Here is a 17110-nt window from a genome sequence, read left to right as displayed (position 1 = left end):
ACCATGACCAGTCCTTTGGTGATATGTTCGGAGCACCCGTGGCAAGACTCGCCATAGCGGGCCCAGTAGTCCTTCTTGCAGAAGAGCTGTCCATCCTTCTCATAGTACTGGTGTGAAAGGGAGGCGCTACACTCACAACACCTGAGTAGAGAGGAGCGGGCAGGGGGCGGGGCTGAGGATAGCCACACCCACCCTCTCTGCACAGCTTTTTTGTTTTTTGGTTTTTTTTGTTTTTGTTTTTCGAGACAGGGTTTCTCTGTGTAGTCTTGGCTGTCCTGGACTTGCTTTGTAGACCAGGCTGGCCTCGAACTCACAGTGATCCACCTGCCTCTGCCTCCCAAGTGCTGGGATTAAAGGCGTGCGCCACCACGCCCGGCTTGCACAGCTTTTTAAATTTAAAAACAAAACAAAACAAAACAAAAAAAACCACACACAACCATTTTTATGCAAGTGTGCGTGGGTGTATGCCTGCTTCTCTGTATGTGCATCATGTGTGTATGGTGCCTGAGGAGGCCAGATGAAGACACCAGATCCTTGGAGCTGGAGTTATGGGCCACTGATGACAGAGATGCTAGGGCATATACTTGAGTGCTCTGCAGACGCAGCACGTACTCTTGACCCTGGAGCCTTCTCTCTAGTCGCCATCTAGAGCTGTCTGTCTTTGGATTTTGCTTTTAACAATCCAAATAAAATAGTGGCTGGAGGTGTTCTTGTTGGGAGAGTGCTTGCCTGGCATATATACAGCACCGTCTCAAAATGAAATCAAACAAACAAACCAAAAAGAAACAACAACAACAAAAACCCAAGAGAAAGGTGAGCACGCACGGAGGTGTAGGTAGGCCTGTCACATCAGTAGCTGGAAAGCTGAGGTGGGATTCTGAGTTGTAGTTAGCATGGGCTATACAGTGAGACTGGGTCTCTCTCTCTCTTCCCCTCTCCCCCTCTCTCTGTCTCTCTCTCTCTCTCTCTCTCTCTCTCTCTCTCTCTCTCTCTCACTCACACACACACACACATACACAAAGAATTATACTGGGCTGGTGCTACTAAACTGTCACCCCAGCACTCAGGACACAGGGGCAGGAAGATTAGGAGTTCAAGGTCATACTTAGTAACATACTTTATAATTCAGACCAGAATGGAACATGAAATACTCTCTCAAAAGTAAAAGGAAAGGCTGGAGAGATGGCTCAGTAGTTAAGAGCACAGGCTGCTCTTTCAGAGGACCTGAGTTTCAATTCCTAGTACCCAGATGGTGGCTCACAACCATCTGTAACACCAGTTCCAGGGGATCTGACAACCTCTTCCGGCTTTTGTGGGTAGGGCACACACATATATGCAAACAAATCATTCATATGCATAAAATAAAATAAACACTAAAAAAGATAAAGGAAAGAGCTACATGACAAGTTCCAGAACAGGCTGGGCTACATAGTAAAATTCTTCCTCTAATTAAATTAATTAATTAATTACAATTATTAAAATTAAAGGAAAAATAAATAAGAACAATTTTAAAAGTTATGTTTTGTGAACACTGTAGCCCAGAGCTTAGACTGTGAAAGCAAGGGTAGAATTGGATCCCTAGATGTTTTAAAAAAATTATTACTAATTGCTGAGCAGAGTGGTACACACCTTTGATTTCAGTAGTCAGAGGTAAAGGCAGCAGATCTCTGAGTTAGAGGCCAGCCTGGTCTACATAGCCTGTTGTAGGCCAGAGTTACACGGTAAGACCCTACTTGCCCAAAATATTATTATAGAGTGTGTGTGTGTGTGTGTGTTTTATTTATTTATTTATTTATTTATTTATCTTGAGACAGGGCTTCTCTGTGTAGCCTTCACTGTCCTGAACTCGCTTTGTAGAACTCACAGCGATCCGCCTGCCTCTCTCTCCCGAGTGCTGGGATTAAAGGCGTGCACCACCACGTTTGTGTGTGTGTGTGTGTGTGCGCGCGCACCACAGTGCATATGTGGAGGCCATAGGATGACTCTCAGCCATCTGTTCTCTCCTTGGTCTCTTACGTAAGTTCTGGGGATTGAGCTCAGTTCATCAGGCTTGTGGGGCAAGCCCCTTTACCAGCTCAGCCACCTAGCTGCTTTATTCCCTACAACTCTTGACTTTTTTGGTTTTTGGAGACATGGTCTTTCTCTATAGGCCTGGCTGTCCTAAAACTCTCTGTGTAGACATGCTTGCCTCGAACTCATAGAGATCTGTCTGCTTTGTCCCCCTTAGTCCTGGGAATGAAGGGTCCCTGTGCTCTGCTCTCTCTACAGCCTTTCTAGTGCACAGCCTGTACAAGCATCCATTTCAGGGCTGCCTAGATGGGATGAAGGATGTGGTCCATCCTGACGGTCTCCGAGGTGAGAACAGCTTCTAATCTGGGCCCCTGTCTGTCTCCTTTCATGAAAGGGAGGTGGCTCAGAAGGAAGGTGACTTGTTCTTGGTCCCAGCCAGATGGATGGAGGAACGGAAGCTGGGGGCACAGACAGCATGAAGCAAACCACAGGCCCCACGCTAATGGACCGGTTGGCTTTTTCCTACATGTTCCTCTGGCAGCTCAGAGGTCTATAACCTTTCAGAGGTGAGAGAAACTGAATGTCAACATCTTCCTTCCTGCTTTTTCTTTTGTTTTGTTTGTTTTTCAAGACAAGGTTTCTCTGTGTAGCCCTGGCTGTCCTGGACTCACTTTGTAGACCAGGCTGGCGTTGAACTCACAGTATTCCACCTGTCTTCTGCCTCCAGAGTGCTGGGATTAAAGGTGTGCACCACTACGCCCGGCTCTTCCTGCTTTTTAGTACTTGGGAAGCAGAAGCAGGTGGATCTATGAGTGTTCAAGACCAGGCTGCAGGCCAGTCCAGGGCACTGCAGGAAAATACCAGCTCAAAACAAAAACTAAAACAAACAAACAAACAAACAAACAAACAAACCAGATTCCTCAAGAGAGATGAGCTGCAAAGGCCCCGAGCTAGCCAGGTTCCCACCAACGAGCACAGACCCTACAAAGCTATTCTGTCCCCTTAAGATGTGAGGTTGGGATTGGGCTCAGGATGCAGAGACAGGGTCTTGTCAGTGAATATGCAGGATGCTGTAGCTTCCCAGCTCAGCAGCGCTCAGGCATCCACAAGGACACCCAGGGATCAGCCACCACCTACCATTAAATCCATATCCCTGTTCTGTCCTCCCTCAGCCTAGTGTCATCAAAGCCAGCAGTCTATCTTAGCCTTAGAGAACCAGGGAGGCTGCGATGGGGCAGCTTTGCATGTAAACCAGATGCCTTGGTTCTCCTTCTTTAAGCATCCTGGTGGGATGAACTCTTCTGTAAGCCTGTGGGGATATGGAGAGCTGGCTCTAAGGTTCTATGTACCTAGATTTGCCTGGGCCAGTATGCAGGCCTGAGGAGAGAATAGGCTGCAGATGCAGCAGGCTCTGTTTATGGGCCACACGGGCGGGGGGTGGGGGGGGGGGAGGAGGAGCGGGGCTGTCCTGGATACCAATGCAGGAGAGAATAGGTGGGCTAGACTGTTCCTTCCCCTCCCTCAACACTGGTTGCCTGTTAGAACTGGAAGTGAGAACAGAACAGGGAGGGTAGTGGTACAACAGCTGGTGGGACACTATCTCTTTAAGAAGATCCCAGCTTGTTTCCCATTGTCTGGGTGCCTGGCCTGCAGGGAGGGGCTCCAGTCAGGGAGTGCCAAAATGTCAGGGTTCAGTTTTAAGTGGGTGGAGGGGTATACCCGGAAAAGGGGCCTGGTGAGGTGTCCCTGGGGGAGTCAGGAGCAGCAGAGGAGGAGAGAATGAGTGCAGGGCAGAAGTCATGACGTAATGCCTACTCTCCCAACTCCCCTGGCAACGGGGGGGGGGGGGGGGGGGGGGGTAGGACAACAGTAGGGGGGGGGCTTTGCACCGCTGGGAGGCTGGGGCAATGGGGGGGATCGGCTGAATGTGGGGGCCCTAGTAAGCCCCTCCTAGAGTCTTTAAACCTAAAGGACCCCATAGTGCAAAGAGCCAGCACAGATCCTGTCCTTTCAGGAAGGTCCCCAGTCCTACACTATCAGTGAGTTGCTTCCTGTCCCACGCCTGGGTCACCGGAGTGTCACAGGAGTCTGCCCATGCCTCCCCAGCATCATGCTGTGGGAAGCAGGGCCTCCACATGCCTACTCTCCCTATGGGTGTGGGCTCCAGAGCACTACATCCCACCCTGGGAGATAAAGCTCTTACATTCATCTAGCAGGAAACTCCCTGACTCCTCCTCCACCCACTCGTTCATCACAGACAGAGTGCTCCTTCCAAGGAACAGCCCGGAGCAGCCTGACCATGACTTGCTCACACACTCCATTCAGCACATCCCCTCCCAGGTCACTACTTCCTTGAAGCCTTTCCCAGCCCTCACTGCCACACAAAGCAGCACAAAGCCTCTGCAAACAGGCCCTCTGGAGGGGGTTGATCCCACCCAGCACCCTTAGCACTGCTTAGGCACTTCTCTGTCGCTCATGTCCACCCCCTCCGTTCTATTGAGAGAGGGTCTCATATAGCACAGGCTAGCCTTCTTAAACTCACTACGTAGCAGAAGATGACCTTGAACTCCGGATCCTACTGCTATCACATGAGTGCTGGGATTATAGGTGCCTGTGCCTTCTAGCTCAGTTTATTCAGTGATGGGGATGGAACCCAAGGATTCACGCCTGCTAGGCAAGCGCTCTGCTGCCTGCACTACCTGCCCAACCCGGCCTGGAGTGTCCCCCTCCCCCTACCCACCCACCCTCCTGCCTCTACCTCCCCAGGACTGGGATGACAGGTGTGTCCCACTATGCTTGGGCTTCCATCCAGTTAGCTTCTAAGGCTTCTTTTGGGCTCACACATGGTGTGGTGGCTGACTCTGGGCTTTAAAAGACCTTTGCTGATGGAAGGCCCAACGGAGCTTCTGACTGTGTCCAGCCCCTTAGTCCTCAGCTCACATCCACAAGGAGCCAGAGAAGGTAGGAGGAGGAACCACCATCTTTGTTCTCCACAAAGCACGTTGAGATGGGCTGGGTACATGGCTCAGCCAGTAGTGTCCTTCCCTCAGTCAGAAAGCTCTGGATTCCATCCATGCCCAGCACCACATATAGTGGTGGTAGTGGTGTATGCCTGTAATCCCAGGATTTGGGAGCTTGATGCAGGAGGATCAGGAGTCTGAAGTCATTCTGGGCTACCTAGCCAATCTGAGGTCAGCCTGGGATATATGAGATCCTATCTCTCTTGCCTTCATGGCGAGAGAGGTGGGTATATAAGGCACTAGACGGGGGCTTAGAGCTGGCCTGGGGCCAGCCAGGTAAAACGCCCGAGGACACTGTCCCCCGGTCTTCTCTAGCAGAGCCAGGGTGGGGAGGAAGGAACGTGGTGTATGTTTGTGTGTTCTGGGACAAGGGAGGCTGGGCTAAGTGTCACAGTGACAGGTACGAGATTCCTCCCTCCTCATTTCAGGACACCGGGGTAAAGAGTAGGCAGTTGTGGGCCAGGCTCACTGGGAGAAGGTACCAGATGGCTCCAAAGCTCAATAGTGGCCTCTTTCCCTCATGGCTGGCGGGCCTGACTAGTTTCACTTCTGCCCCACAGCCATCCCCAGATGGGCCTTGTCCTTTAAGTCCCCTCCACATCCAGCCCCTGCCTCAGCCCGGGACCCAGGACAGGTTGGGGAAGGGCTTTTCACTTACTTAGCCCCATGGAGGAGGTGGATTCTTCTCAGGGCTGGTAGCATCTTCTGCAGCTATGCCGGGAGACTCTGGAGGCCTGTGGGTGCCCATGGGTGGCCTGGCCAGAGCTTCCCCATCCTACTGCTGGGGCTCAGGATTGGAGGATGCAGGGGGTAGGGCCTGTGTGGCCACACCACAGGGGAGGAGGCGGCAGTGTGGGTGAGGAAGGCCTCTTTCTCAGCCTGTGACAGGAAGCAGCCAAAGTGCCTTCCGCTTGGGCTTTGGTGGAGGTAGAAGGGGACAGATCTAGGCTCTGCTTGGGCAGAAGTCAGCAAGAAGCGGTCTCTACCCTGACTGCAGGCAGAGAGGTAGACAGGGGAGGATCCAGGCTCTGACTATAGGTGGAACGTTGGAAAATGAGGGATCTAGGTTAGGACTATAGGTAGAGAAGTGGGGAAGGAGTGGTTTAGGCTATGACCCCAGGTAAGGAGGCAGGGAGAAAGGATCTAGGCTCTGACTCTCTGGCAAGGAAGGTAGGTGGGGCTCTGTCTATGGACAGGGAGAAGGATGTAGTGATTACAATCAAGGAGGTAGGGAAGGACTCAAGCTCTAGCCCCCTACTCTACATCTAGTCCTCTGTACCTGGAGAAAGTCCCCTGTGTCCTGCTTGTTCCTTGGCCTCTTCCGGGACAAAGGCATTGAGTGCTTGGGCCTCTCTAGGGACAAGGATAAGCCCCCAGAGCAGCTGCGCCTTCCGGTGCTGTCCCCAAGGGAACGGAGGCCAGCCTCCCTGGGTTGGCTCAGCCTTCTTACATGGGAGGTTCCTCAAATGAGAGCTTTCTCCCTGCAGAGGCTCTCACTATCAGCCCACTGCCCATTCACCAGCTCAAGGCTGCCCCACCCAGCCTCTAGGGAGATTACCCAGGCTATGAGAGCTCTAGGAAGTGTGCACTGAAGGCTTCTGGGAAAAGGAGCCTGCAGGCATGGCACAGAGGCAGCAGCTGGCCCCAGGAAGCCTGGACCACTGGCCTTGCCCTAATCTTCTGGGAGGCAGAGCCAACAGGGAAGTGCGGCAGTGGTGGCACAGACTGGGTCCTAGGGTGATGATCAAAGCCCAGGGCTAATGTTCTTATGCCTTTGTACTGTCAACAGATAGCATCTCCAGACCACACGTATCCTGGCTCAGAGAACGCCTGTCACAGCATCTGTGGCCCTCCTGGTACACCAGGCTGCGGATTTCCTCCAGGCCAGAGACAGAGACACTGCAGTGGTACTCAGGGGACTCAGAGGAGCTGCCCAGCCAGGGAACCTTCTGCAGGCTCCCCCAGGGCCCCCTAGGCCAGTGCTTTTCAACCTCCCGAATGCTGCGACCCTTTAATACAGTTCTTCAAATTATTTTCATTGCTACTTCGTAACTGTAATTTTGCTAGTTGTGAATAATAATGTACATATTTGACATGCAGGATATCTAATATGTGACCCCCCCAAAGGGGTTGTGACCCACAAATTGAGAACCACTGCTCTAGACAAACACTGATGCCACTGCGACACACAGAGTACCATTCTGCCCGGTATTCATGAGGCTCCGGGTGGATCCCCAGTATTCTCTCTCTCCCTCCTTCCCACCCTCCAAACAAGACTGGTGGGACGGCTCACCAAGGAAAGGTGCACACAACCAAGCCTGATGGCCTGAATTTGGTCCTTGAGACCCACAAGGTGGAAGGAGAGAATAAACTCCCACAAGCTGTCCTCTTATCTCCATATGTCCACAATGAGTGAATGTAAACAGCAATAAAAACTTCCCCTCAGTGCCCGGGGAATGCACAGGCAAGCAGACTCCCCCCCTTTACATAAGCATTAGTGCTTAGAGATTTAGCAGACTGTTTGCCTAGCAAGCCCAAGGCCCTGGATGATTCTATGCCGGCCCCACCATGTGTCAGTCCTGCAGTGTATCCATCACACCCACCTCAGAGCCTCTGGACATTGTGAGTTCCTCCCTCGCTTCCTTCCACTCTGTACTCAACTGTCACTTCCTTGGAATGCTGTCTCTAGCCTCTGACATTGCACTGGTCTCTTCTCTGGCTTTCCTGCTAGAAGGCAGGAATCTGTATCTGGGAGGGGACAGGACAGAGTCTCGAGTACGCACGGGTTACATAGTGCAGGCTTTGCAGGCAGGCCACATGGAGTCCTTGGACACGTAGGTGACCTCTGTGCCCGTTTTTCCTCGGAAGTCAAACTGCTTCAATACAGAGCGCATGGCTCACAGGTTGTCCTCAGGGGGTCTGTATAGGACAGGTGCGTGGGAGCAGCTGACTCAGGGACCCCAGGGTGCTCCACCTGGAAGAGTGTGCAGAAAGGCATGGAAGGCAGGTGTGTGACAACTCATGAAGGCACCTTGCCTACCTCGTGGCTGAGAAGCAGGCTGTCCAGGATTGTCAAACATCCATTCTGCCTTAGTAGCTTTAATGAGGACAAAGGGAACAACGGTCTCAATGTCACCAAGAGGCTTGTGGCAATAGAGAAGGAGTCTCAGGTGTCCTGTGGAGAGTTAGACTAACGGCCTGTCTGCTGTATGCCCAGGGCAGCTGTGGTCTTTCTCTGAAGCTTCCTACCTGTCACATGGCAGGATACTGTCAGTTTTACCCAGCTATGGTGGTTGTTGGTTGAACCATAACATACTGGGTCAGAATGTGGACATAGGGATCTAGGCTCTGATTTTAGGTGAGGAAGTAGGGAAGGAGGATTCTGGGTGCTGACTGTGGTATAGGAGCCATGGGTCTCACTGCCTGTGGGCATTTCCTCACTGTGGGGCCCTTGTGTGCCGTGTCCCTCCACTTCAGAGTCAGCTGAACATGCTCTCTCCCTACAGCCCCCAGTGGGGTCTCACCCTTTCTTGGTAGCATGGAGCAGGTCATCCAAAGCCAGGGACGCTGTAATCTGCCCATTGCCTCCCTTCTGTGCTACAACACAGGAGGTTACACTCGGGGCTTTCTCGTGCCTTCCTTCCATGCCAGTCCCAGGGACCTCTAAAGAAAATGTCTTGGAGAGGTGCTGGACAGGTGGCTCAGAGGTTAAGAGCACTGTCTGCTCTTCCAGAGGTCCTGAGTTCAATTCCCAGCAACCACATGGTGGCTTACAACCATCTACAATGAGATCTGGTGACCTCTTCTGGCCTGCAGGTGTACACTGTATACATAATAAAAAGAAAACTTCTTGGTTCCTTTTGGTCCCACTGCAAGTCTAACTGCTACTCAAGTGCCAGGCATAACTACCCTGTCCCCATCTCTACTGACAGGAGACACCCTCTCCCAGTACAGGCCTGCTGCTCACCAGCACCCTTAAAAGAACCCAGTCAACTCCGAAGAGATATATAACGTGCAGGAGACAGTCAGACCCCACTTCAAGCAGTGACAACCTTCACTGACATGCTTGCTGGGGCCGATTCCCTAAAGCTCTAGTTTCAGAGAGAGGCTCTGTCTCAAGAAGTAAGGCAGAGGGCTGGCAAGATCGCCCAGGGGCAAAAGGCAGCTGTCACCAAGCTAACAACCTGAGTTTGATTCTTAATACTTACAATGGTGGGAAGAGAGAACTGATTCCCACAAGCTAGTATCTGATAACAAGTTATCCACATGCACACCATGGCATGCATGCGCGAGCACACACACACACAGAGAAAAAGAATGCTTGTAGTAGCAGGGTGTGGTGGTACATGCCTGTAATCCTAGCACTGGGCATGAGGACCCAAATTTGAGGCCAGCTCTAGGCTACACATTAAGACTCTGTCTTACTGGGCATGGTGGCGCAGGCCTTTAATCCCAGCACTTGGGAGGCAGAGGCAGGCAGATCTCTGTGAGTTCGAGGCCAGCCTGGTCTACAAAGAGAGTCCAGGACAGCCAAGGCTACACAGAGAAACCTTGTCTCAGAGAAGGAAAAAAAAAAAAAAAAAGACTGTCTCAAAAATCCAAGGACTAGATGGAGCCTGGTGGTATGTTGTCTAGCTTCTGCTAAGGCTCTGGGATCTGATCACAAGCACTGGAAAAATAGAAAGGAAGAGAGAGGCAGGGAGGGAGGAAGAGAGAGGGAGGGACGGAAAATGGATGCTTGATGATGAGGGATTACTACAAATACAATTTCAGATGTTCGAGATCACAAGTGTGTGGGGCTTTGTGTGACTTTGGACTATTGAATATTTGCATATGAACAATGTGGGATCTTGGAAATGGGGCTCTAGTCTCACTAACTAGCCAATTAATTTATGTTTCAGACAGAACTTACCCATTTATCTTGAAGAATTTTTTTTTTTACAGTTTAAAAAAATTTTTTATGCATGTGGGTATTTTGCATGCATACATGTCTGTGGGCTTGGTGTCACAGAGGCCAGAAAAAGATCTCCATAAGAGGGTGTTGGGTCCTCTGGAACTGGAGTTACAGATGCTTCTGAACCACCATGTGGGTGCTGGGAAATGAACCCAGGTCCTCTGGAAGAGCACCTAGTACTCTTAACCACTGAGCCACCTCTCCAGTCCCTTCAAAGGAAATTTTATGTAATGATCTTTTTTGGAGATGTGTTTTTAACTATGGGGGTGGTGGTGGTGCACTCATGCACACACAATATGACTGTAGTACACACAGAGGCCAAAAGGGGGCACTGGATTTCCTGGAGCTGAAATTGCAGGTGGTTATAAGCTACCCAACAGATGCAGGGGAATCACACTGGTCCTCTTCAAGAGCAGCAGACACTCTTAACTGCTGAGCCATCTCTCCAGCCCATTTTGGTTTTTTTCGAGACAGGGCTTCTCTGTGTAACCTTGGCTGTCCTGGAACTCATAGAGATCTGCCTGCCTCTGTCTCCCAAAGGGCTGGAATTATAGGCGTGTGTCACCATGCCCGGCTTCTACAGTATTCTTAATCTGCAGTATTTTAAAGTGTGCCTGTAGGTTTTGTTTTGTTTTGGAGATAGGGTTTCTCTGTGTGGACTTGGCTGTCCTAAAACTTGCTTTGTAGACCAGGCTGGTCTTGAACTCAGACACCGTCTGGTGTGTGCCTGTGGTTTGGTTATGACTTGTCATAATAGGCCTGGCCTGGAATTTTCTACTGGTGGCATTATGTTGATACATTTTGGGGAAGTTTAAAATTTTTTGAGATAGTGTCTTGTGTAGTCTAGCTTGGTCTGGAACTCACTATGCAGCTGAAGATGACCTTGAACTCCTAAGACTCCTGTCTCTACCTCAAGAGTTCTGAAGTGATAAGCATACAATCATGCCTGGGCTGAGACTGACCTAGAGTTTTGTGCATGCTAAGCAAGCACTCTAACAATCTGATTTGGGGGAGGGGGCATTTGAAATTAGGACTGTGCAATCTGTGCTTTTCCCCCCTTTGAGTGTGTGTGCGCAGCTATGTACTCCTGTTTGTATGTATGTATGTGAAGGCCAAAGGTCAAGCCCAGGAGCTGCTCCTCAGCAGCAATCCACTTGGTTTTCAGAGACAAGTCTATCACCGGGACCTGGGGCTGGCTGACAGGTAAACTGGCTGGCCAGTGAGCCCCAAAGATTTGCTTGTCTCCACCTCAGAGATCAAAATATTCCATCTTGCAAGGAGTTCCTGAAGCAGAAAGGTAAACAACTCAAAAACAGCTCCAGGAAGTCCCTGAAACTGACCAGATTCAGTAGAGCCCTCCCTACCAGAGTAAGCAATAATAGCTCAGAAGAGCAGTACCAAGCTGCAAAGAAAGAAGACTCTCAGACCAGACCAGCTCCCAGGAAGATGCAGAAACCAGCCAAACCGCCTAGAAGAGGTTCAGACCCATTACATCACCTGGAAAGGATAATCTCTAACCTGGCGAGGCTGCCTGCAGGCAGTGTACTGTACTCTAGGTTGGTTCCCGGCTTTGTGAGCTATCACTCACGCTGGGCTTTGGTCAAACAGCTGTCTCTGAGTCATTCTCCTCTGTCATTGACCCCTCACCCATATTCCTGGAAGTAACTCCAATAGAACTCATTGCTTCACCAAGTTGGACTTTTGGTGGTGGCTGTATTTAGTCTGTCATGGCTTCCTGGTCTGTGGTGAGTAGACCCAGGAAAGTTCTGGGTTTTTGCTATTGTTGTTGTTGTTGTTTTATTTGTTTGTTTGTTTTAGTTTTCCCTTTTTTATGTTTTTGTTTTTTCATGAGACAGGGTTTCTCTGTGTAGCTCTGGCTGTCCTGGACTTGCTTTATAGACCAGGCTGGCCTCGAACTCACAGCAATCCACCTGCCTCTGCTTCCAGAGTACTGGGATTAAAGGCCTGCGCCACCACACCAGGCTTTTTTTAGTTTTTCTCTGTGTAGCCCTGACTGTTCTGGACTTGCTTTGTAGACCAGGCTGGCCTCGAACTCACAGTGATCCACCTGCCTCAGCTTCCCGAGTGCTGGGATTAAAGGCCTGCGCCATCATGCCCGGCTCCAGGATCCAGCACGACCTCCCCAGTGTTGGGATTAGAGATGCACGCCGCCATACCTATAGGTTCTGGGGATGGAACTTGGGTCCTCAGGCAAGTGTTTTACCAGCTGCGTTGACTCCCCAGCCCCAAGTAACCCCTTCTTTATCTGAGCTCCTCCCTCCTCAGTCACTATCCTACATCAGGCTAATGAGTCAGACCCCTGAATTACTATGACAGTCTCGTCCTGCCAAGTTGTGCCATCTGCCCACTGAGATGTCGGTCTTTAACAAACAGCACGCTTCCCAGCTGTCTGCTGCCTCTCTTTTGTCTTCAGGAGGGCCTAATCCTGCCATTCACTGCCCACACCAACACCAGCTGAACTTGGTCTCCTAACTGCATCCCTTGACTCACCCTGTTTCATCACCGACAGTCCCCAAGGCCTTGTCTCCCTGAGTGGACGGCCCTTGTGTGTGTCAAGATCCCCCCGTGGGCCTCCCCATATGCTTTGAATCCCAGGGTGTGTTACCTGCCTCTCTTCTCGCCTCAGAGTAGGCACTGCATATTCCATTCCTTCCTGGTCATGTGACTTCATGCAGAAGACGGAACCTCTTGGTGCTCTGATTTTTCTTTGGGAGGCACAACTAGTACTTAACTATGCAAAGTAGTTCAGATTCCTGCTAAATGTTAGAAAAGACTGTCTTGGTGTTTTCTGTTTGAGACAGGGTCTCATATAGCTCAGGGTGACCTTGAACTTGGGATGCAGTACAAGGTTGCCTTGAATCTTTCCCTGCATCATGGGATGCTTCTAGTGGGCCCTGGGCCAACTTTGGGTGCCCACTGCTTTGCTGAGTCTTTAAGCACAACCTTGTTCTGTATGCATCCTAGAGGTCAGGGCTATTTTCATTGGCTGACACATCTTTACAGGCAGCTGTGGCGTAGGGACAGTGGCTAGGAGTCCCCTGAGAGCTGATGTGGTCTCCCCCCCCCCCCCAGCTCTAGCAAGAGCTCAGGGAGGTTAAGACAAGTATCTGACCTCTTCTGCTCCTTCCCTCCCTACCATGGGTTCCTCCTGGTGAATTCCACCAGCCTCCAACTGGAAACCACGTGAGGGCTTGGGAGATGACTCAGCTGGTAAAGTGTTGGTCATACAAGCATGGTGAGCCATTAAAAAAAAGCTGGACATTGGTGTGCATCTGTAACTCTACAGCTGGGGTTGGAGGGGGTGATGTGGACATGGGACGATCCCTGGGTGTCACTGGGTAGCTAATTCAGTGAACTCCAGGTTCAAGGGGAGACCCTGACTCAAAAACTACAGCAGAGGTCAGTGGAGGCGGCCACCTGTTATCTGCCTCTGGCCTCACAGGCATGTATGTGCGCTGCACACATGCACACAAACATACAGCTACACTTGAACATGTATGGATATTTTTGTTTGTTTGAGACAGGGTTTCTCTGTATAGCCTTAGCTGTCCTGGAACTTGCTCTGTAGACCGGGCTGGCCTCCAACTTATAGAGATCTGCCTGCCTCTGCCTCTGGAGTGTTGGGACTAAAGGTGTGCGCCACCACTGCCCAGCTTGATCTTAAGACTTATAATCTTCCTGCTTCTATCTCCTGAGTGCTGGGCTTCCAGGCAGGTGTCATAGGTCTGGTTATGTGATGCTGGGGACCAAACATAGGGCTTCATGAATGTACCAAAGGATACATTCTCAGCACCTATGTAGGATTTAAAGTCTACTATATGAGCTAGGGCATGGCGGCACGTACTGGTAGTCTTAGCTGCTAGAGAGGCTAAGGCAGGTCAGGAGTTCTGGGCCAGCCTGGTTTACAAGCCCCTGTTTCATATCTATATCTATACACATATATGTTTATATATAAGGGAGCCTGGGGAGATGGCTGAGTATGTACAAGTGCTCGCTGGGGAAGCCTGACAACTTGGGTTTGGTTCCTGGGATCCATATATGAAGCTAGATGTAGCAGCCAGGGTCTACGATCTCAGCACCCCGACTTCCAGATGGGAGGAGGAGACAGGAACATCAGCTGGAAGCTCCCAGACCTGCTAGCCTGAACTGGCAGCACGATGGCAGAAAACAACCGGGAATTCTCCGCTTCAACAAGATGGAAGGTGAGAACTGACTCTCAAAGTCTGTCCTCTGATCTCCACATGTGCTCCTGAAATGAACACGTACCCCCACCATGTAACAAGGATGGCAACAACAACTATATATATATGTGTGTGTGTGTATATGTATATATATTTGTGTGTGTGTGTGTGTGTGTGTGTGTGTGTGTGTGTACTCTTTGTTTTAAGAAAGGGAAACTGAGAGAATGGACCCACCGGAGATAACAGGCAAGGACAACACCAGGAGAAACATACAGGTCACAGGCAGGCCTTACTGAGGGCACCCACCCTTCCGCCAGCCCATCTTACCTGAAGCAGTCGGCATGCCAGTCAGCATTTAGGGCCTGGAGGTACTGCCCGTCATAGATCCTCTGGCCACAGCTTGCACACACAGGCAACTCGCTTCCTGCATGGGGTAGAAACCAAGTCAGGAGCCAAGCATTCTTTTGTTTGTTTGTTTGTTTTTTCGAGACAGGGTTTCTCTGTGTAGCCTTGGCTATCCTGGACTCGCTTTGTAGACCAGGCTGGCCTCGAACTCACAGAGATCCGCTTGCCTCTGCTGGGATCACAGGTGCACACCACCATGTCTGGAGCCATTCTTAATAGTGAAGCAGCCAGGTGGTGGTGGCACACACCTTTAATTCCAGCATTTGGGAGAGAGGAGCTGGCGGATCGCTGTGAGTTCGTGGCCAACCTGGTCAACAAAGTGAGTCTAGGACAGCCAAGGATACACAGAGAAACCCTGTCTCGGGGGGGGGGGCGGCGGGGGGGGAGAGTGAAGCTTGCTGGAGTTCTAGCCTGCTCTGCTCACACACGGAACCTTTCTATGCCAAGCAAAAGGGTAAAAGAGTCCTGCTTGGACACTAAGTCAACCAAAGCTCTCTGGGCATATCTGGGAACGTGTCGGGGAGAACAGAGGTGTCTCCTTCAGCGACAGCAAGTAAAAACGCAAGAAAGGAGGCAGAATTTAGAAACAAGGTGAAGGGTGGCACTCTCGTGACAGTCCCCTCTGCTACCTGCAGAAGAGCTGGAAGGTGCAACTTCCATCCAAGACTGGAAGTAGCAAGGTCAGAAACCCAAAGGTGACAGTCTCTGCTGAACCTTGCAGAGGGGCCAGGGCTGCAAAGCCAGCCACTCTGATGATTCTTTAAGGCAGCCACAACGCATGCTTAGTCATTCCCAGGACCTTGAGCCCCTAGAGCTGGTGGGCCCTGCAAAATTGCCTTAGGTTATTCCTCCCCATTCTACAGACCCGGAAACCTCAGCCCTAGAGAGGGGAGCTCTCTTTATGACACACAGTCAGGCTCCAAAGCTACTGCCTTCCCCCTCTCTCTACAAGCACCCAGGCATACAAAGTAGTGTGTTGTTAAGTGTGAGGTAGGCCTGTGCCCCAAACAGGGCTTCAGGGATGTGTGAGAGTGGGAGACAGGCTGGAGCAGTCAGCACCTGCCTTTGACCAGATGGACCTACTGTGGGGGCTTTAAAAAAAAAAAAAAAAAACCTAGGGGAGATCCCAGTCTTCAATCCAGGCTGAAGTAATCTCAGAGGCCTTTGCACCTCAACTGTAGTGCGGCTCTAAGCCTGGGGCCTCTCAGTGAGGCAGAAGAGGCTGAAGAGGCTAGGTAGGGTTCTAGCCAAGACTGATTAAATACTAGGATTGGTGCAGGGAAAAGGGGAGGACATGGTAGGATGGTAGTGGCAGCGGTGGAGTACCTCTGCAGTATTTTGTCACCGGTTCCAATGTGTATAGCGCTCCTGTGCTTAACGGCCCCCACTAGTCCCCCAATTCACCTAGTCCCGAATTGCACAGATGGGTAAATTGAGTTCCTGGGTGTTAGTGACTGGTTCAAGGTCAGAATGCCCCGCGAACGTTGGTCTGCGTCTCAGATCCAGGGTTGCTGCAGCGGTTTAGCTTTCCCGGGTCAGGCTGGATCAAAGGGTGCCCCCCCCCACTCGCCCTCCTCCGCACGAGAGCGAGGACCAGGGGACAGAGAACTAGGGGCTATGGTAGTTGCTGAATGAACAGTAACCTGAGAGATGGGTAAGAGGGGATGGGATATGAGAAGAGGGCCTTCCTCCATCTTCGAGAAAGCAGCTCACCCTGGGGCCGAGGAAGGGAGAAAGAGGGTGGGAGGGTGACAGAACAGGCCTGCGGGCTTCGGAAGGGCAGGCGCGTCCTTAGGAGGCAGGGGCGCGGCCTCACCGCAGCTGGGGCCCCTCAGATACTCCCAGCACCCCCTCCCCCGACCCCCAGCCCGGCGCACCTTCCTCTCCCATACGTTCTTCCCTCCAGGTGCAACAAAGTAGCGTCAACCTCATGCACTCGGCGGGGGGCGGGGACCGCCGGCAACCGGCGGGGTACCGGAGTGCTGAGGCCGGGCCCGCGAGCTCGCCCGCCGCCGGCCCGCGAAGGCGGGAGGCGGGGAGCGCGGGACCGGAGCCGAGCACTCCGCTCCCGGCTCGGCGGTGCTATCGCGCTGCACTCCCCACACCCGGCTAGGGGACACCGGCTCCGCGCTGCCGCCGCTTCACGAGCGCGGAGGGGCGGGCCGGGGCGGGCCTGCGAGCTGCGGCAGGGGCGGGGCGCAAGTGACGCGACCGGCTGGAACTGCCCCTGCGCGGCTCCGCCTCCACAGCGGTAGCCACGCCCCTCAGTGACGGACCCGCCCTCTGCAGGCTGACCAAGGGCTGCCAGTTGGAACTGTCACTGCGTGGCACCGCCCCTCGCCACAATAACCACGCCCGTCGAGCGACAATCCCCCCCCCCCCCCCAGAGTGGTTAGCATGTCTTCTCGGCTGCAGCCACGCCCTCTGCAGGCGAGCAAGCGACCTGCCAGCTGCGGCATTGGCGGAATTGTCCTTGTTTGGCACGGCATGGCCTCGGAGGAAGCCACGCCCCCTCAATG

General features: G+C 52.0%; 1 protein-coding gene across 1 annotated transcript in view; it reads right to left on the bottom strand.

Moving 5' to 3' along the window:
- Positions 1 to 16631, bottom strand: part of Limk1 (LIM domain kinase 1) — a 33462-nt gene extending 16831 nt beyond the window's left edge. The window contains exons 1-3 of the mRNA XM_051161352.1: positions 16469 to 16631; positions 14514 to 14610; positions 3 to 141 (exon numbers count right to left, since the gene is read on the bottom strand). Coding sequence (XP_051017309.1) covers positions 3 to 141; positions 14514 to 14610; positions 16469 to 16523 — 291 coding nt within the window. The 5' untranslated portion in view covers positions 16524 to 16631. The remainder of the gene's footprint in view (positions 1 to 2; positions 142 to 14513; positions 14611 to 16468) is intronic.
- Positions 16632 to 17110: the final 479 nt, after the last annotated feature.

Source organism: Acomys russatus, chromosome 19 (assembly GCF_903995435.1).
Source record: "Acomys russatus chromosome 19, mAcoRus1.1, whole genome shotgun sequence".
NCBI lineage: Eukaryota > Metazoa > Chordata > Mammalia > Rodentia > Muridae > Acomys > Acomys russatus.
This window is presented reverse-complemented; position numbering and strand designations above follow the sequence as displayed.